Source organism: Babylonia areolata, chromosome 30 (genome assembly GCF_041734735.1).
Source record: "Babylonia areolata isolate BAREFJ2019XMU chromosome 30, ASM4173473v1, whole genome shotgun sequence".
Lineage (NCBI taxonomy): Eukaryota > Metazoa > Mollusca > Gastropoda > Neogastropoda > Buccinidae > Babylonia > Babylonia areolata.
This window is the reverse complement of record NC_134905.1, coordinates 3,969,920-3,991,888: the sequence shown is the minus strand read 5'-3', so window position 1 is coordinate 3,991,888 and position 21,969 is coordinate 3,969,920. Positions and strand designations below refer to the sequence as shown.

The 21,969-nt window shown below is 41.3% G+C and overlaps 1 protein-coding gene across 7 annotated transcripts in view; it reads left to right on the top strand.

Moving 5' to 3' along the window:
* LOC143275326 (filamin-A-like) overlaps nt 1-21,969 on the top strand; it is a 218,166-nt gene that overhangs the window by 65,013 nt on the left and 131,184 nt on the right. For all 7 annotated transcript variants that reach the window (XM_076579343.1, XM_076579345.1, XM_076579346.1 and 4 more), the window contains 6 exons: nt 6,372-6,521; nt 7,018-7,146; nt 8,226-8,355; nt 9,250-9,387; nt 11,063-11,236; nt 15,077-15,223. In XM_076579343.1, coding sequence (XP_076435458.1) covers nt 6,372-6,521; nt 7,018-7,146; nt 8,226-8,355; nt 9,250-9,387; nt 11,063-11,236; nt 15,077-15,223 — 868 coding nt within the window. The remainder of the gene's footprint in view (nt 1-6,371; nt 6,522-7,017; nt 7,147-8,225; nt 8,356-9,249; nt 9,388-11,062; nt 11,237-15,076; nt 15,224-21,969) is intronic.

Genomic DNA, 21,969 nt, shown 5'->3' with positions numbered 1-21,969 from the left:
CCTTTAGTTTTGTATCAGTATGCACAATTCACAATAATCTCTCTGTATAAACCGTTGTTAACTGAAACGTGAACAGAGTTTTGTTTTTGCTGGTCATAATTGACCATGAGCTCCTAATGCTTTGTTTTTTGTATGAACCTGCCAATACTCAACTCATTTTTTTGTGAAAAACAGAAATTAGTTCATGTGTTTGAAAATTTCTCCCATGACAATAATATTACATATGAATTTATAGGTTATTGTGAGAAGAAGAAGAAGCAGAAATAAGTTCATTTGAATTTGATTTGTGTATTTTTAAATCCTATCCAGTGTTCAAAAAATAAATTATTTCTGACAATCTTAAAGCTGATTGTGCTGATATATATTTTTTTTTTTTACTGCATTGAATTTTGACAGTATGTGATTTTATTATGCCCTTTTTTTTTTACCTCAGTTTTCTCTTAAAAAAAAAAATTAACCATTGATTTTAAACATGATAAAAAAAAGAAGGAAATAATACTGCAAGCCTACATTTTGAAATCTTGATTTGCATGACCATACACACAATCACGCACGCACACACGCACTCAGGCACACACGCACGCACACACAGAAATAGAGCAGAGTTTAATTTGGAGCCCAGTCCGCTCTTTGTTGTAATTCTACTGGTTGACTAGTCATTTTATTTTATTTTGTTTATATTCTTTCTTTTTTTTTATTTAATGCTAGTTGAGAAGAGAGTAACAGGGAAAGTAGTGATGATTTAAGGCATGGGTGGGGTGGGGGGGAGATGATGGATTTTTCGTCTAAAATCACAACTGTGGATAGACGTTTAGCAAAAGAACGAACAAATAGAACACACACACACACACACACACACACACACATACGGAAGGAAGGACAGAAACAAAGACAGAAATGAAAGCACTGTAAAATGAAAATAGTTAAAAAAAAAAAAAAGAAAGAAAAAAAAGTCTTCATCACACAAGTCCCAAGCAGTTTTTCTCTGGAATAGCACTGGCATGGTACCACGCCTGAACAATACTTTAAATAAAAGTTTCACACCTGGGACAGTACGTGAATGGTTTCACACACCTGGATGGTATAACACCTGTACGATACCTTGTTTGTGTCACACTTGCATCGTTATCTCACCTGAATGACACCGGGGTGGTATGGTACTCTGGTGGTCCGGAACCTCCACACACGCTGAGCGTGAGCTGTTTTGAGGCGATGTGTGTGATTGGTTTAGGGAACGCGGGTGCAGTAATTAACGTTGTTTTGTGGTTACTGACCCAAACACACCCCTGCCCCCCATTCCCCCCACTTCCCCCCTCTCATATCTTACTTACATGTTGGTGTTGGTGGGGGTTTTCATTTAAACCCCTCAGACATGTCGGGGGGAAAAAAACGACTGCATAGAAATAAGATCAAGTCAACATTTTAAATATTTCAGTTTTCTTCTCATATCAGGCTGTTACAAAAACTGTCAAAAGAAAAGAAAGAAAAAAAAGAGGAAAGAAAGAAAAACACACAAATAATGTTTCAGGAAAGGATTTAAACCATTTACAATTACAATCACAATAGAATTTTGTGATAAGACAGCATCTTTTGTCCTTGAATCCAGCTTTCTGGAGATGATGTGTTCATGTGTGGTAGCGATGAACTTCTGTTTGAAGTTTTCAGCAGAAAAGCTAGGGTGTGTAAAATAAGCAGAAAGGCTAGGGTGTGTAAAGCTAGGGTGTGTAAAATAAGTAGAAAAGCTAGGGTGTGTAAAATAAGCAGAAAAGCTAGGGTGTGTGTAAAATAAGTAGAAAAGCTAGAGTGCAAAGTAAGTAGAAAAGCTTGGATGAAGTTGAATCTGTAGACAGTAGAAAAGCCAAGTCCTGGTTTTTTTGATTTTTTTGGTTGTGGTCATACGATACTTATTGAAACACAGGGTTATGGATGCAGTTTAGAAAGTCCACCCCAAAAATAGAAACAAAGTTAACTCACTCCGTACAGCCAGTCCTCTCTTCTCCTCTAAACAGACCCCTCGGATGTCCAGTGGGTGTCTGAATGACGGAACCTTTAGCTTCCGTCGTCAGAATTGTGATATCCTTTGTCAACATTCACATCTTCAGAATAAGAGCCTTCCGCTTGCAATATTTTGATGATGGTAATTGGGGTGAAACGCTGTTAACATCGTCTCTTTCGCCGTTCGTATGGAAAGAGTTAATGTGTACAGTAGAAAAGCCAGGGCCTTTGTGGGGTCATGTGTACTTCCTTGTTGATACACAGTTTGAAGTGAGATAATCAATGATTTCGCCACTGAAATGGGAAGTCGTTTACAGCTTAGTCATTTGTGAAGGACTATGACTCTCAAACCAGGAGGCAAGATTGCACTGGCTCTTTGTGCTGCAGCCTTGGGGGCTAGTTGGCCCTTTTGGGAGCCATCCCCAACACCGACTGTCCTAAAACCCTCTTGGCTGATCTGTAACTTGGGCAAGACATTCTCCACTAAATTCAAGTTGTAGCCCAGCTAGTTGGGACAGCAGTTGCCTCCTCTGCTGTTCTGATGGTCATAGACAGATCACAACTGACTATCATACACATTTTGAGGATGTAATTAACTCTGGTGAATAGTAAAGCTAGGGCCAGTATTCAAGTCTGCTGCGGTCATGTGTGTTTTAACCTGCCAAAACACAGTTTTAGGATGTTGTTCATTAAGTCTGTGGCATGTGGGTAAAAAGCAAGGGGTGTGTTTTAACTTTTAAGGTTGTGGTCATGTGTGTGTGTGTGTGTGCTAAGTCTGTTCTTGTTGAAACACACTTTTTCGGTTTCAGGAAAGGAGTTTGTGCCATTCTTTCTTCTGTTAACTAATCCTACATTTTCTGAAGTGCACCGTTTCCAGGGTTTGGTCACCATGGTGATGGTGTAGGGTGTGTGTGTGTGTGTGTGTGTGTGTGTGTGTTTGTATTTGTATTTCTTTTTATCACAACAGATTTCTCTGTGTGAAATTCGGGCTGCTCTCCCCAGGGAGAGCGCGTCGCTACACTACAGTGCCACCCTTTTTTTTTGGTATTTTTTCCTGCGTGCAGTTTTATTTGTTTTTCCTATCGAAGAGGATTTTTCTACAGAATTTTGCCAGGAACAACCCTTTTGTTGCCGTGGGTTCTTTTACGTGCGCTTAGTGCATGCTGCACACGGGACCTCGGTTTATCGTCTCATCCAAATGACTAGCGTCCAGACCACCACTCAAGGTCTAGTGGAGGGGGAGAAAATATCTGTGGCTGAGCCGTGATTCGAACCAGCGCGCTCAGATTCTCTCTCGCTTCCTAGGCGGACGCGTTACCTCTAGGCCATCACTCCACTGTGTGTGTGTGTGTGTGTGTGTGTATGCGTGTGCGTGGTAGCGTGCTTGTGTTGCAGCAGCGGGTTGTGAATAGCGCTTGTTTTGGTGTGAACGTTTTTGGGGGTGATTTTGGAGGAGAGTTGAGATTTGGATTAAACGAGAGGACTTACGGACTTGATCTGTTGCACTGCCTGGATGAGTGGACTGGGTGAATGATTGACTGATGGAGTGGTTTGATTTTGAGAGTTAGTTGAGAGCTTTTAGATCACTGATTGGATTGATCTTTGAAAGAATGTATGTCGTTTTATCTGAAATATTCAAACAACATTTTTGTTAGAATTCGCACATTCTGAAGCAGCTTTGTACATGTATTATTTCTGGGGGGTTTTTTTTGGTTTTTTTTATTGTTGGTTTGTTATTTTGGTGTTTTGTTTTGGTTTTTGTTGTTGTTAAAAATATGAATTTTGGATTCTAAACATGCGTCGTACGACACAAACATTATCATCTTTTTTTTTTTTTGGGGGGGGGGGCTGTTTTTTTTAATTTTTAACTTTTATTTTTGTCTTAACATATTGCGCAACAAAAAATATGATGATTTGAGTAGTAAGTACGAGGATTAATAGTATACAGAAGATGGGAGAGAGTCCATCAGGATTTTTCGATGACAAAAGAGAAAGCAGTCAAAGTGTTGAATCTGAATTTTTTCATCATAAAAAAAAAAGAAGAAAGTATGTATGATTATAATGTATTGTCATGTTGCCATTTTTGTGTAACACTTAGATTCATTGCTCAGTTGTTTGTTTTGCGTTTGTTTTTTTTTGTTTTTGTTTTTTTGCATGGTTTTCATTTCAGCTTTTTAATAGCATGGCTGTAGATATGTACATATGTGTGAAACTATTGACAGATACAAGGCTTAGTTATTTCTTTAAATAAATAAATAAATAAATTGTAGCATCTATATCATTTCCTCATTTCAGTTTTTGCTTTTCTGAGCATTTGTTTTCATGTAATGATAATTGATGGTTTATAGTGTGTTTATCCATTGGGTCTAAGCATTTTACAATATGCACACAAATTAGTTAATGAAAATATGTTTTCAGGTATTCAAAGATAAGTATATGAATATGATTCACACACACACATGCATGCACTCACGCATGCACAGACACACTCACACATGCACGCACGCACGCTCGCATAAACACGCACACACACACTCTCTCTCTCCCTCCCTCCCCCTCTCTCTCTCTCTCTCTCTCTCTCTCTCTCTCTCTCTCACCTGCTCACATCAAGCACGGTGAAGAAAATTATCGAATAAAATGTGAAATAAAAGAAGAAATTAAACTGTTCGTTTTCTCATCGGCCCACATCTCTATTTGTATTTGTATTTCTTTTTATCACAACAGATTTCTCTGTGTGAAATTTGGGCTGCTCTCCCCAGGGAGAGTGTGTCGCTACACTACAGCGCCACCATTTTTTTTCCCCATGCATGCAGTTTCATTTGTTTTTCCTATTGAAGAGGGTTTTTCCACAGAATTTTGCCAGGAACAACCCGTTTGTTGCCGTGGGTTCTTTAACATGCTCTAAGTGCATGCTGCACACAGGACCTCGTTTTATCATCTCATCCGAATGGCTAGCGTCCAGACCACCACTCAAGGTCTAGTGGAGGGGGAGAAAATGTCGGTGGTTGAGCCGTGATTTGAACCAGTGCGTTCAGATTTTCTCGCTTCCTAGGCGAACGCGTTACCTTTAGGCCATCACTCCACTCGCTTTGCTCTCATTGTGGACTTATTTTTTCTGATAGATGTGTTTTCAGTTCTGCTTTATCTTCCTTTCTTATTCATTTAATCAATCAATAAATAAACCAATTAATTTACTTATTTATTAATCAGTTCATTTATTTATGTATTTATTTGTACATTGTCATAACATTTAGAGCTTCTTCATTGGGCATTAAAAAAAAAAGAGAAAAAATAAGTATATGTAAAATCATCATATCTTAACCATTGCATTCACAGATCGGCTTCATTCTGATCATTCTTATGTTTTCCGCAGAGATCAAATGTATTTGTGTGTGTGTGTGTGTGTGTGTGTGTGTGTGTGTGAGAGAGAGAGAGAGAGAGAGAGAGAGATATCACATTTTGTGCATTATGAAGCAGCTCATGTGCATTTATGTTTATGTATGGGCATGCGTGCAGCAGCTTGAGCACTTTTGTGTAAAGTTAACACTTGTACACACATTGAAAATCATTTGTTAACTCATCTTTAAGTGGTTTGAATAATTGTATACACATTCTCTGATGCACAAGTGCGCGTGCACGCACACACACACACATGCACACGCACACGCACACGCACACACATACACGCACACACACACACACACACACACACACACACACACACACACACATACACCATCTTCACAAATACCAACCCACCCATACACCCACAGCAACCCATCCACCTAAACAACGCACGCGCGCGCAGACACACACACAGAACCATACACCCACACCCACCCTAGCCACCCACACAACACAACACGCCTAACACACACACACACACACACACACACACACACACACAGAACCATACACCCACCCACACACACACACACACACACACACACACACACACACACACACACACACACACACACACAAAACACACACACACCTCACAAACTACCAACCTCCCTGACTGTCCCCACCTTCCTCACCCCTCCCACCACCCACCCACCCACCAACTGACACCACCTCCCATCTTACAGAAAACCTTGCAAATTCACCTGGAGCGCACACACACACACACACACACACACACACACACACACACACACACAACGCACACACACACACACACACACACAGCACACAACACACAACACACACACACACACACACACACACAGCCATACACCCACACCCACCCAGTCACCCACACAACACAACATGCCTAACACACACACACACAACACACACACACACACACACACACACACACACAACACACACACACACCCACCAACTAACCCCACTCCCCCCTCACCTTACAGAAAACCTTCCAAATTCATCTGGAGGACGGTTCCCCGGATGACATTCACGCCGTGCTGACGGGTCCGAACTCCAGTCCCCCCGTGCACATGCAGTGGTCGGGGTCCACCGCCAGCTGTTCCTTCACCCCTGTGGAGACTGGACAGCACAAGGTGAGGGTGTGTGATGGTGATGATGATGACAATGGTGATGGTGATGATGATGATACTGCTACTACTACTACGGCGACGATGACAATGACGACTACAACTACTACTGAGAAGAAGAAAAGTAATAGTCATTATCATGGTTTGACTCAAAAAAAATTTTTTAAATGGTGATAATGATGATGATAATGGTGGTGAGGATGATGATAATAATGGTAAGATAAAGAACAAGAAGGAGAAAAAACAACTGTCAGTTGAGCAAATAATAATGATGCAAATAAACAGAAAATCAAAAAGCATTAATTAGGATTAATAGAAACAAAGTAAAAACAACAACATCAACAATGATAATGGTAAAAAAATGACAGTGACAACACCAACAACAATGGTAATGATAGTAATGATAATAGTAACGACAATGATAGCAGCAAAAACAGTGACAATATAAACAACAGTGAGTTGAACTGATGATAATGGAATCCGCGCTTCTCATTACCGACAGCTGGACGTCCTGTACGACAACAAGTCCATTGCTGGCTGCCCCGTGCACTTCAAGGTCAACGCTGACCGATCCCGTGTCGTCTGCAGTCCGCCGGACCGCGCCTGCGTCGGCTACCCCACTGATATCACTGTCAGTGTCTTTCCTCTGTTTTGGGTGGGGTAGAAAGAGAAAGAGAGGGAGAGAGAGATAGATATATATATTGAGGGAGATGGGGGGGCGGGGGGAGAAAGAAAGAGAGGGAGGGAGAATGAGAGAGAGGAGAGGGAGAGAGAGAGGGAGAGAGAGAAGGGGAGAGGAAGCGGGAGGGGGGAGAGAGAGGAGAGAGAGAGAGAGTGAGGGGGGGGTGGGGAGAGAGAAAGAAAGAGAGGGAGGAAGAGAAGGAAGCGGGAGGGGGGAATGAGAGAGATGAGGGGGAGAGAGAGAGAAAGAGAAGAGGGAGAGAGAGAGAGAAGAAGGACAGAGAGAAGGGGAGAGGAAGCGGGAGGGGAGAGAGAGAGAGAAGAGGGAGAGAGAGAAAAGGAGAGGGAGGGAGGGAGAGAAGGGGGGGTGGGGGAAGAGAGAGGGAGACAAAAGAATGGTCCACTTTGACGTGACCGAAATCGATGTGGTCCATTTTTATGCGGTCCATATTGATGTGGTCTGATTTAATGTGACCCACTTTGATGTGACCCAGTTTAGTGTGATCATGTGACCAGCTTTTATGTGGTCCAGTTTCGTGTGATCCAGTCTGATGTAATTCCATTTTTGACAAAATTCAGTATATTTCATTACAAACTTTATTCAGGTTTCTTTTTCTTTTTTTTAGCTTGGTTTTAAGTTTGATGTAATCCTCTTTGACGTGACCCATTTTGCTGTGACCCTCTTTAATGTGACCCACTTTGATGTGACCCACTTTGCCATGACCCTGTTCAGTGTGACCCACTTTCCCATGACCATCTTTAATTTGACCCACTTTGCTGTGAACCACTTGCCACGACCTTTAACTTGACCCTCTTTCCCATGACCCACTTTGCCATGACCTTCTTTAATGTGACCCACTTTGCCTATGACCTTCTTTACTATGACCCACTTTTGCTGTGACCTTTGCTGTGACACACTTTGACATGACCCGCATTGCCTTGACATTTAACATGACCCACTTTGACGTGGCCCATATTGCTGTGACCTCCTTTAGCATGACCCACTTTTGCCGTGACCCACTTTTCCAGGTGGACATCTCCAAGGCGGGTCAGGGTGACATGCGAGTGGAGGCCCGCAGTCCCAGTGGCCGCGTTCACAATGTGCCCGCCCTCTTCCGCTCGGGGGCCTACGATGCTGGATTCACCCCTGATGAAGTCGGTCAGTGCTTGTGTGTGTTGTCTGCTGGGGTGTGGTGTGTTGTGGTGTGGTGTGGTGTGGTGTATTGTATTGTATGTTGTCACATTGCATCACACCGCATCGCATCTCGTCGCGTCGTATCATGTTGTATTGTATTGTGCTGTTTTCTGTTGTGATTTGTATTGAATTGTATTACATTATATTGTATGTATCACTCCATATTGTTTGGTATTGCATTGTATTGTATCACTCCGTATTGTATTGTGTCACTCCATATTGTATTGTATTGTATCACTCCATATTGTATTGTATCACTCCATATTGTATCGTATTGTATTGTATCACTCCATATTGTATCGTATTGTATTGTATCACTCCATATTGTATTGTATTGTATCACTCCGTATTGTATTGTATTGTATTGCATCACTCCATATTGTATTGTATTGTATTGTATCACTCCATATTGTATTGTATTGTATCACTCCATATTGTATCGTATTGTATTGTATCACTCCATATTGTATTGTATTGTATCACTCCATATTGTATTGTATTGTATCACTCCATATTGTATTGTATCACTTTGACCGTATTGTATTGTATTGTATCACTCCATATTGTATTGTATTGTATCACTGCGTATTGTATTGTATCACTGTGACCATATTGTATTGTATCACTCCATATTGTATTGCACTGTGTTGCATTGTATTGTATTGTATTGTATCACTCCATATTGTATTGCACTGTATTGTATTGTATTGTATTGTATTGTATCACTCCATATTGTATTGCACTGTATTGTATTGTATCACTCCATATGGTATTGTATTGTAGCCACAGTAGTAGTAGTAGTAGTAGTAGTAGTAGTAACAGCAGCAGTAGCATCTTAACACCTCCTGTGTGTTCCAGGTGTGTGGGAGGTGTCAGTGCTGTACGAGGGGGACCACATCTCGGGGAGCCCCTTTCACCTGCGGGCCTTTGACCCCTCTCTTGTCCAGGTGTATGGCCTGGAGGGCGGGGCTGTGGGCCGCACCTTCACCTTCAACGGTCAGTGCACTTCACCTGGGTCCTCCCTGTGATTTTATTTCTTTTTTTCTATCTTTAAAAAAATTTTTTTTTTTCATAGTATACACTCGTATACAGATATGCTTGTACATGTATGTGTTTTCATATAAATGTCAACACACACACATACCACAGTGCATATGTATAAAATGATATACACACATATTTTTGTATTTGTATTACTCTCTTTATCACAACAGATTTCTCTGTGTGAAATTCAGGCTGCTCTCCCTATGGAGAGCGTGTCGCTACAGAACAGTGCCACCCATTTTTTGGGTGGTTTTTTTTTGTGTGTGTGTGCAGTTTTATTTGTTTTTCCTATCGAAGTGGATTTTTCTACAGAATTTTGCCAGGAACAACCCTTTTGTTGCCGTGGGTTCTTTTACGTGCGCTAAGTGCATGCTGCACACGGGACCTCGGTTTATCGTCTCATCCGAATGACTAGCGTCCAGAGACCACCAGTCAAAGTGTAGTGGAGGGGGAGAAAATATCGGCGGCTGAGCCGTGATTCGAACCAGCGTGCTCAGATTCTGTCGCTTCCTAGGCGGGCGCGTTACCTGTAGGTCATCGCTCCATGTGACATATATATGTGCACGAACATACATGTATACAGATACACATAGGTGTGTGGTCTAGAGGGGGGGAGGAATGGGAGGGGGGTGTTGCTGGTCGGACCTTAATCTTCAGCTGTCAGTGCAGTTTTCTGGTTCTGGTTCATCCATGTGATTTTTGTTTGTTTGTTTTTTTAGTACACACACACAAGATATGCTTGTAAATGGACGTGTTTTCACAGAACTGCCAACACATGTACACACACACACACACACACACACACACACACACACACACACACACACACACACACACACAATGTGTACACACACATGCATACACACACACACACACACACACACACACACACACACACACACACACACACTCACACACACACTCACACACACAGTGTGTACAATATACTTTTCCTCTGATACATAACATGAACTTTTTTTTTCTTTTTTTTTACACTAATATTCACATGCATTCCCTTTCCTTTATACACTACTTTACTCCTTTCCGTCTAAAAACACTTATAGTGAATAGACGTTAAACTGAAGAAAACACACACACACACATACACACACACATACATACACACAAACATATATACAAGCATACACACACACACACACACACATACTTTAGATACGCTTACACGTGCACACATATACACATACCAATTCATACACAATACATACATATATACACATCTGTACACACACACGCACACGCACACACACACACACACACACACACACACACACACACACACACACACACACCAAAGACACACCAAACACACAGAGAAACAGACACAGACAGACAGACACACCAAACACACACACACACACACACACACACACACACACACCAAACACACAGAGAAACAGACACAGACAGACAGACACACCAAACACACACACACACACACACACACACACACACACACACACACACACCAAACACACAGAGAAACAGACACAGACAGACACACACACACACACACACACACACACACACACACACACACACACACACACAACACAATCTCACCACCACCACCACCAACACCACTCACCCCTCTCTCCCTCCCCTGTAGCGGACTCCACCCAGGCCGGGGAGGGCGAGGTGAAGGTGAAGGTCAACTACCAGGGATCCGAAGTGTCGGCCCACCTGGTGGAGACCAGCAGGGGAGAGTACAAGGTCGACTTCGACCCGCAGGGGCCCGGACAGTACAGGGTCAGCGTCTACATGAATGACATGGAGGTCAGAGGTCAGTGGTCGTCGACACGTACATGTGAACTCAACGCACTGGTCATGAGGGTTTTTAAAAAAAATTTATAATTTTTTTTTTTTTAACTTAAAATTTTTTTTTTTTTTGCAAAGACATGTATACAATACAGAGAACAGTATGAAACAAACAATATAAAACAAACAGTAGCATCCACTAGAGAGAGAAAAAGACAAAATAAAATAAAAAATGATATATAAAAAAAAACCCAGCAACAACAATAACATCAACAAATACAGAAAAAAAAAACAAGAAGAAACAAAAACAAACTTGTCCAATCATTCAATCAGTCAATGTTTACACATTATTGATTGCAGTAATCATTATGATTTAAGATGACATTAATAATAAAGAGACCAGTTGTAACATAGCAATAGCATCAGTTATGTCAACTATCACAGTAATGGCATCAAGGATGAGGCGAAAGTGAGTGGTAGCATTATAATATCATAATAAAGAGCAATGAGTAAACCACTTCTACATTGCTGGAAAAGAAAGCTTGTAACTAGTTAATCACATTGTAAAGACAACAACAACAATAAAAAAAGTAAATAATGGATAAACAATAAACATAACAAGAGAGGCAAGGCCTTCAAGACTCACTTGTGATAAATTAAGTCCCTTAGCATTAATTACAGAGTAATTTCCCTTCTTTACTATCTGCACCAAAACGTTTGCAAAATAAATAAAAATTCCATGCTTAGCAAAAGAAGTTCCTGTTTGAACAAAAAATGATAGTAATAACTCCTCTTGTTGTTGTGTCAGAATAAGAGGTCAAAGTGCCAAGTTTAGAGAATACAGAAAATATAAATATAACAGTAAATGCAGTTTGTGCCCATCCCAGAGGTGCAATATTGTTTTAAACAAGATGACTGGAAAGAACTGAATTTCTCCTATGTTTATGCCAAATTTGGTGTCAACTGACTAAGTATTTGCAGAGAAAATGTCAATGTTAAAGTTTACCACGGACAACAGACACATGGACACACACACACACACACAGAGACAACAGAACACCGGGTTAAAACATAGACTCATTTTGTTTACACAAGTGAGTCAAAAAGTAAATAAAGACCTGCTTGTACAAAGTAAGGACTATTTATACACTGGTCATGTCAGGGACACCTTGAAGACAAACCTCAAAGCCTGTGACATAAGCATCGCTTCCTGGGGAAACTGATGCCCTTGACCGCTGTCGCTGGGGGATGCTGTGCTCTAGTGGCATAAAGACGTTTGAAAACAAGAAAAACGCTGGCCATTACGGAGAAGCGTGAGCAAAGGAAGCAGGGCTCAACTTCTGGAGACGTTTTCCCTTGCAACACCTGTGGGAAGTGCTGCGCATCCAGAATCGGCCTCTTCTCCCATATGAGGACACACACCGACAGATAAGCCTGCCTGCCTACTCATCCGTTGGACCAACGGGAGACTCCATCATGAGTTTTGGTTTCAGCTTTTGCATATTGATGCACTCATTTAATGGAGAGTACCACACGCTTTTCGACAAACACACTAAGCCCAGCACGGGGTCAACGTCTTACATAAATGACATGGAGGTCGGAGGTCAGTGGTCGTTGACAACATGTGTACAGTTCGTGTGAACTCAACGTACTGGTCAGGAGTTTCAGGTTTTTTGTTGTTATTGTTTTGTTTGTTGTTTTTGTTTCCACTTGCATTGAATATTATATTTCTTATATTGAAATATCATCATCATCTTCATCATTACCAGAATTTTTGCATAATCATACAAGTCGCTGTAGACGAAATACACCATTCGCGTATTAGTAAACAATTACAGAGATACTACAATGACAGTTCACTTGCAAGGGTATGTTTGTTTCACATATAAAGAAGAAAACAAGAGAGGCAAGGCCTTCAAGACTCACTTGTGATAAATTAAATCCCCTAGCATTAATTACAGAGTAATTTCCTTTTTTTACTATCTGCAACAAAACGTTTGCAAAATAAATAAAAATTCCATGCTTAGCAAAAGAAGTTCCTGTTTGAACAAAAAATGATAATAATGACCGCTCTTGTTGTTGGGTCAGAATATTGGATCAAAGTGCCAAGTTTAGAGAATACAAAAAAATATAAATATAACAGTAAATGCAGTTTGCATATAATTAGGCTTCTTTTATAAAAAAAAAATTTGTGCCCATCCCAGAGGTGCAATATTGTTTTAAACAAGATGACTGGAAAGAACTGAATTTTTCCTATTTTTATGCCAAATGTGGTGTCAACTGACAAAGTATTTGCAGAGAAAGTTTACCACGGACACACAGACACACACACACACACACACACACACACAGACAACCGAACACCGGGTTAAAACATATACTCACTTTGTTTACACAAGTGAGTCAAAAAAAAGCAAACAATCAATCAATCAATCAAACAAAAAGCAAAGGCATGAATAGAAAAGAAAAAAAAAGACAAAAAAGACACAGAGCCAGACAAACGGCGAATGGTCCTCCAAGATCTTCTGCTAGTGTACACACATGAAGGGGGTTCAGGCACTAGCAGGTCTGCACATATGACGTTGACCTGGCAGATCAGAAAAAATCTCCACCCTTTACCCACCAGGCGCCGTTATCGAGATTTGAACCCGCGACCCTCAGATTGAAAGTCCAACGCTTTAACCACTCGGCTGTTGCGCCCGTCTAAACTTTGCAGTGAAAGGGTTAACCGCTTTGCCACAGAAACTTGGCAGTGAAAGAGTTAACCACTCTGCCACAGAAACTTGGCAGTGAAAGAGTTAACCACTCTGCCGCAGAAACTTGGCAGTGAAAGAGTTAACTGCTCTGTCACAGAAACTTGTCAGTGAAAGGGTTAACCGCTCTGTCACAGAAACATGGCAGCGAAAGGGTTAACCACTCTGCCACAGAAAACTTGGCAGTGAAAGAGTTAACCACTCTGTCACAGAAACTTGGCAGTGAAAGAGTTAACCGCTTTGCCACAGAAAACTTGGCAGTGAAAGAGTTAACCACTCTGCCACAGAAAACTTGGCAGTGAAAGAGTTAACCACTCTGCCACAGAAACTTGGCAGTGAAAGAGTTAACTGCTCTGTCACAGAAATATGGCAGCGAAAGGGTTAACCACTCTGCCACAGAAAACTTGGCAGTGAAACAGTTAACTACTCTGCCACAGAAAACTTGGCAATGAAAGAGTTAACCACTCTGCCACAGAAAACTTGGCAGTGAAAGAGTTAACCGCTTTGCCACAGAAACTTGGCAGTGAAAGAGTTAACCACCCTGCCACAGAAACTTGGCAATGAAAGGGTTAACCACTCTGCCACAGAAAACTTGGCAGTGAAAGGGTTAACCGCTTTGCCACAGAAACTTGGCAGTGAAAGGGTTAACCACTCTGCCACAGAAACTTGGCAGTGAAAGGGTTAACCACTCTGCCACAGAAAACTTGGCAGTGAAAGGGTTAACCGCTTTGCCACAGAAACTTGGCAGTGGTGGGTAAAGGGTGGAGATTTTTACGATCTCCCAGGTCAACATATGTGCAGACCTGCTAGTGCCTGAACCCCCTTCGTGTGTATATGCAAGCAGAAGATCAAATATGCACGTTGAAGATCCTGTAATCCATGTCAGCGTTCGGTGGGTTATGGAAACAAGAACACACCCAGCATGCACACCCCCGAAAACGGAGTATGGCTGCCTACATGGCGGGGTAAAAACGGTCATACACGTAAAAGCCCACTCGTGTCCATACGAGTGAATGCAGAAGAAGAAGAAGAAGGCAGTGAAAGGGTTAACTGCTTTGCCACCTTCCTCCCCCCCCCCTCTGGCTAATAGAACGTTTGCTGTGTGCTGCCAGGTTCCCCGTACACTCTGGAGATCGTGGACTCGAGCCAGGTGACGCTGAGTGGTCAGGGTTTGAGCCTCGTCCCCGTGGACATGGCCACCACCTTCACCATCAACACCAAAGGCGCCGGGGCCGACAACATCAACGTCACCATCACCAGTGAGTCCCCGCCCACCCCTCCCTCCCTCCCTCCCTTCTTCCTTCCTTCTCCCACTTCCCCCATCTTCCCAGATCTTCCTCCGAAACCGTTGGTGAGATTTGTGTATGTGTGTGTGTGTGTGTGGAGTTAACAATACATGGTCAGATTTTGGGCCATGTTCTTTTTTTGTTTTTGTTGTTGTTTTGTGTGTGTGTGTGTGTGTGTGTGTGTTAAAAAGATGTCAGAGGTAAGTTTTTAAAGTTTTTTTTTTTTTGGATGTGTGTGTGTTTTTTGTTGTTGTTTTTGATGTGTTGTCTTTGTTTTCTGGTTTTGTTTGTTTGTGAGTGTGTTTTGTTATGTTTAAAAGATGTGGGTAAGTTGTGTGAAAAGATGTCAATTTTTTTGTTGTTGTTGGTGTTTAAAAAAAAAAAAATATTGTGTGTTTTTTGTTGTTGTGTAGTTGTTTTTGTTTTGTTTGTTGAGTGCGTTACGTTTTATTTGACAGATGCAAGGTACGTGTGTGTTTGTTGGTGTGTAATTTACTACAGATGTGATTTAAGTTTTGATTGTGCGATTTGTTGGTGTGCTGTTATCGTTTTGTGTAGCGTGTTCTATTTTGTTTTGAAGAAGTGCGGTAAGTGATGGATGTTTCATTTATTTAAGGAAAAGGTGGTAAGCTTTTCCTGTTTGTGTTTATTCCATGTTTGGTGTTTGTTCTTGTTGTTGTTGTTTTATTCTGTCATGTTTGAAGTAGCATCGAGGCTTTGATTCATTGAGTGTAGACTTTTTTTTAGATTGCTAGAGAGTGAAAACCGCTTGGAAGTTATAGCAGATGTGGGTAGCTGTATGCTGTGCTTGTTTGCGGTGATAAAATAGAAGTGTGTGTGTGTGTGTGTGTGTGCATCTCTGTGTGCATGTGAGAGAGGATGTGTTTTGTAAATGTCGTGTGCATGCACATGATTATTTTACCAGTACATTCCAAGCGTTTTAAAGTATGTCAGTGAATTATATATGAATCCACCCTACTTGTGTTGTTAACTGTCTTAACTTTTTTTTTTTTTTTTTATTTTTTTTTTTTTTACTGCATAACTTGCATGCTTGCTTCTAAGTACTAACACTAATGCAGTTATTAATGTATGATTTTCTTCTTTCATTTTGACATATAATTTATTATCTTTATTCACCTCTGTATTCTGCACCCTTGTTGACTGAGGACTTATTGTATTAGAATTACTTCTATTTACAACTTATATCTGTACCTGCGTCTCTCTGTGTATCTACCCATCCATCTACCTATCTATCCATCTATATTTTTTATGTGTATATATATATAGTTTTATACACACATGCACGTGTCTGTGTGTGTGTGTGTGTGTGGTGTGTAGATACCTTGCCATTATTTCTGTCTTTCTTTTTTTTCATCATCGTTTCTCTCTTTCTCTCTCTTGTCTGTTCTCTTTCTTCTTTTTCTCTGTTACCACGTCTTTGTTCTCTCTCCAATCTCTCTCTGTCGTCTTTCTGTGGGGGTAGTCTGTCACCCATAGCACTGTCCCTTACACTCCACAGATTGTGACACAAACTGAGACAGATTTCTTTGTTTACAGACAACAAAGTTTGTGCCTTGTATCTTATCTCATACTTTAGTTGTAGGTTAACGTCCTCCAGAGTTTTATACGCATTTCATGTAAGTCGGTGTGTTATGTACAATACTTTCACGTAAGTTTTCACGTTAAGTGCAGCATTATATGTATAATTATGTTACATGCTCTGTTATTATACTTTCACATACGCTTTCTCATTCAATGCAGCATTCACAAAGTCATATGCCTTGTTAACATACCTACACTTTCACATATGCTTTCACTTAAAGTGCAGCATTCACAAATGCTACATGCTCTGTTACTGTACTCTCACATATGCTTTCACAAAAAGTGAGCATTCACATACGTTGCTTGCTCCTTGCACTGTGAATGTGAAGGTGCATTGACGTTGAGGATGCAGCCAAGTTATTTTTCATTAGTTTTCTAAACGTGTGTGTGAGAAACACAAACAGAATGTAACCCAAGAATGGACATGACCCTTTAGACCCAAACACACCTCACACAGAACAGAGAGACAGCATAAAACAAATAACGCTGTCGTAACCTCTGTTATGTTTAGCGTGTTTCGGAGAGCGAGCGAGCGAATTCTTTTGTCAGTGGTTTCCGTCTCTGTCGGTCTGTCATCTCTTTGTTTGTTTGTCTTTTACAGACATGCACACACACATGTGTCTGTGCACACCCGTGCACAGTAGAGCTTGATTGTGCACACACATGCGTACACATCTCACACACACACACACACACACACACACACCTCATGCAAAGATCCGTGCGCATACAAACACACCAGTCGATATATACCACCACCAAGTGTTTTAAGATAATGACAAATGTTAATTATGATTAATTAAAAACTATAGGTTCCTGTGGCCAGTAGCTGCTTGTTTTTTCTGGGTCGCTTGGGTAATGGTGTATTTATTACAGACTGATTATAGTGCAGATCTGCTGGCTTACGTAGTTGTGTAAAAACACTAAAAAGTGCAATACAGATACTAAAAGATTCAATATTTTACACTGTTCTGCATTTCAGGCTGTATTGCGATTGGACGGTGTGTGTTGTATGTATTTACAGGTTTTTACAGGTGTAGAGTTTACAGCAATTTTTTTTTTTCAGCAGTTGTGGGAGATTGTCTTGTTCTGTGCTTGCAGGAGTCGTCATTTCATGGTTCCATCAGGTATTCTTGACAAAAAAGAAAAAGAAACATTGTCATCACCTCCACCAGCACCAGCACCATCAACACCACCTCCCCTCTTTACCCTCTCTGTTGATGCAGAAATCCATCCCCCCCCCCCCCCCCCCTCGCCAACCCCCCACCCCTTCCTTTTTTTTTTCTTTTTTTTTTGTTGCTTTCAGTTCTCAGAAGTTCCAGTCTGTCATGCTACAATTTGTTGATCCCTGTCTCTGTCTTGTCTGGCACCTGTGTGGGTGTGGTCATTGGCCGTGCTGATGTTGGTCGTGTCTGCCTCCATCTCCGCTCTTCACTGTGAGAGTCCTTGCCATCTGTACCACACTGATCCTTGATGAGGATCGGTTGTTTTTTTTATGTCCCCTCAGATTTATCCAGGTCTCTGTCTTTTGCCCAGGTTTGAACCTATCACCCTGTGCCCTCTCCAATATCACTTTTCTTTGAAGAGGATTGGTTTTTATTTCTCCCTGATCAGACGATGACCATAGCCTGTTTCTTGCCCAGGTTTGAACCTGTCGCCCTGTCCCCTCTTCTATATTATTTATCTTTGAAGAGGATCAGTTTTTACGTTCACCTGATCTGTCCATGCCTGCCTGTAGCCTGTCCCTTGCCCAGACTTGATCCCTGTCCTCTCAATCCCATACCACTTTTCCTTGAGGAGGATTGGTTTTTACATCCCCATGATTTGTCCATGCTCGCCTCTCTTGCCCAGGTTTGAACCCATCGCCCTGTCCCCTCTCATATACCACTTTTCCTTGAGGCGGATTGGTTATGTTCCCTAATCAGACCATGACCATAGCCTGTTTCTTGCCTAGACTTGAACGCTGTCCCCAATCCCATGCCACTTTTCCTTGAGGAGGGTCGGTTTTTTATGTTCCCTCAGATTTATCCATGTCTTGCCTGTCTCTTGCCCAGGTTTGAACCTATCACCCTGTGCCCTCTCCAATATCACTTACCTTTGAGGAGGACTGGGTTTTATGTCCCCACAAATTTATCCATGCCTTGCCCATCTCTTGCCCAGGTTTGAATCCATCGCCCTGTCCCCAATCCCTTACCACTTTTCCTTGAGGAGGATTGCTTTTTATGTCTCCCTAATCAGACGATGACCATAGCCTGTTTCTTGCCCAGGTTTGAACCTGTCGCCCTGTCCCCTCTCCAATATTATTTATCTTTGAAGAGGATCAGTTTTTATGTTCACCTGATCTGTCCATGCCTGCCTGTAGCCTGTCCCTTGCCCAGACTTGAACCCTGTCCCCTCAATCCCATACCATTTTTCCTTGAGGAGGATTGGTTTTTACATCCCCCTGATTTGTCCATGCTCGCCTCTCTTGCCCAGGTTTGAACCCATCACCCTGTCCCCTCTCATATACCACTTTTCCTTGAGGAGGATTGGTTATGTTCCCTGATCAGACCATGACCATAGCTTGTTTCTTGCCTAGACTTGAACCTTGTCCCCTCAGTCCCATACCACTTTTCCTTGAGGAGGGTCGGTTTTTTATGTTCCCTCAGATTTATCCATGCCTTGCCTGTCTCTTGCCCAGGTTTGAACCTATCGCCCTGTGCCCTCTCCAATATTATTTATCTTTGAGAAGGACTGGGTTTTATGTCGCCACAGATTTATCCATGCCTTGCCCATCTCTTAACCAGGTTTGAATCCATCACCCTGTCCCCAATCCCTTACCACTTTTCCTTGAGGAGGATCGGTTTTTATTTCTCCCTAATCAGACCATGACCATAGCCTGTTTCTTGCCCAGGTTTGAACCTGTCGCCCTGTCCCCTCTTCTATATTATTTATCTTTGAAGAGGATCAGTTTTTATGTTCACCTGATCTGTCCATGCCTGCCTGTAGCCTGTCTCTTGCCCAGATTTGAACCCTGTCCTCTCAATCCCATACCGCTTTTCCTTGAGGAGAATCGGTTTTTATGTTCCCTCAGATTTATCCATGCCTTGTCCGTCTCTAAATCAGGTTTGAACCCTGTCCCCGATCCCATGCCACTTTTCCTTGAGGAATTTCAGTTTTTATGTCTTCCTGATCAGACCATGACCATAAAAACACAAGTTAGTGTGTAAACACACACACACACACACACACACACACACACATGTATATATATATACATATTTATTTGTGTTTATTCAAATCTTATTGAACTTGCATTCTTGAATATGAAACTTGTGTTTTTTTGGTATTGTATGTTCTTTAATTAATCTGCAGGGAAGGTGAAGAATTTCAGTCTGGAAGCAGTTCTTTTCTTTTTTTTTTCTTTTTTCTTTCTATTTTATTTATCATTGATTCTTTTTTTCTTTTTGTGAATGATTTGCAGCATATGTTAAGAGCATGGGTCTTGCTGTATTTTGACTGAAAACTAAATGTAATGACAACTTTAAGCATGCGACATTTTTCTTTTTTTTGTCACACAGGAGAGGTATTTTTTCTGGGCTGTTGTGGCGGAATCTTGTCTGGGTTGTTTTTGTGTTCATTCTCTCAGCTGCGTCAAAGACTGAGGAGTTGGTGGTTGAATTTTTGTTGTTGTACGTCAAGAGACCGGTTCGCTGTCGCAGGAGAAATGTCGTTCCTGGAAATATTACGTCATGCTGTTTTTGTTGATTTTTTTTCTTCTACGTACATGAAATGTAGCATTGGAGGCTGAATAAAAATTTTTTTATGTTGTTTTCGTGAGTGTGTACATACCTTTTTGAATGTTTTTTTAGAGCATATAATACCTTTTTTGAGTATTTTCTGAGGTATGCGTATGTACGTTTTTTTGTTGTTGATATTTCTGAGGAAATGTGTATGCCCTTTTGAATATTTTGAAAAAAATATTTTTAGGGTATGCTCATAAAGTTTTGGATATTATATTTTTTTTAGGTATGCAGATACATCGTTGAATATTTTTTTTATGGAATGCACATACCGTTTTGGATATTTTTGAGGGTGTGCACTTACCTTTTTGAATATTTTTTGATGGTTTGTGTAGACCCTTTCAGGTTAGTTCTGTGGGTGTGCTTTTCCCTTTCAAATTATTTTGGAGGGTATGCATACATATTCTTGGATGTATTTTGTACCTGCATATTAGCATATGCATGAACATACTTGAGCATGCGAAGATGATTACACGCTGAAGTGCATTCTTGTGTGTGTGTGTACACAGTATGTAATCTGTTTCATGCATATTTGACAAAACAGTTTTTGTTGGTGTTTTGGGGGGACTTTTTTCTCCCCAGTGAATGAATTATGGGGAAATTGGGAGAAAGGTGCAATTATTCAACCAGCGACTTGGCTTGAACATGACTTTATCTCAGGAGTAATGGATAGTTGTGTGCAGACATAAACAATCACATATGTGTTGGCTTCATAGAAACTGAGGATGAACAAGTGTGTGTGTGTATGTATGTGTGTGCGTGTGTGTGTGTGTGTGTGTGTGTGTGTGTGTGCATGCTTGTTTAGACACAGTTGGACAACATGATTTACATGCTAGTGCAGACTCGAAACAAACAAATGAATCAAAAACCAAAAGAAAAAAAACCCACACACACACACACACAAAAACAAAACAAAAAAGCAAAAAAAAACCTCCAAAAAAAAGGAAACAAAAGCAGGAAAAAAAAAAATCCAGTAAAACTGTTTTTCGGGATTTCTGCTCAAAAATTGCATGGACGTTTTTTTCTTTCTTTTTGCCGGGTTTCATTTTTCTGTGCTTATTGAAAAATAGTGTTCGGAGAGGGTTCTCATTGGTGAGATATGGCCGCAATATAACTGATTTTTTGGTGGTTTTTTTTATTTTATCATGAGACTGTGGGAGTTGCCTTGAGTGATGGTGATGCGTTGCCGAACGTTTGTTACGTCTTTTGGGCTGTGTAACCCGTTTCTCTGCCTGCCTGCCTGCTTCACGCGACCCCCACCCCACCCCTCCCCATCCACCTTGACCCCTCTCCCTCCTCACTGATTGGACGGCATGTGGATGGCCTTGACCTTGA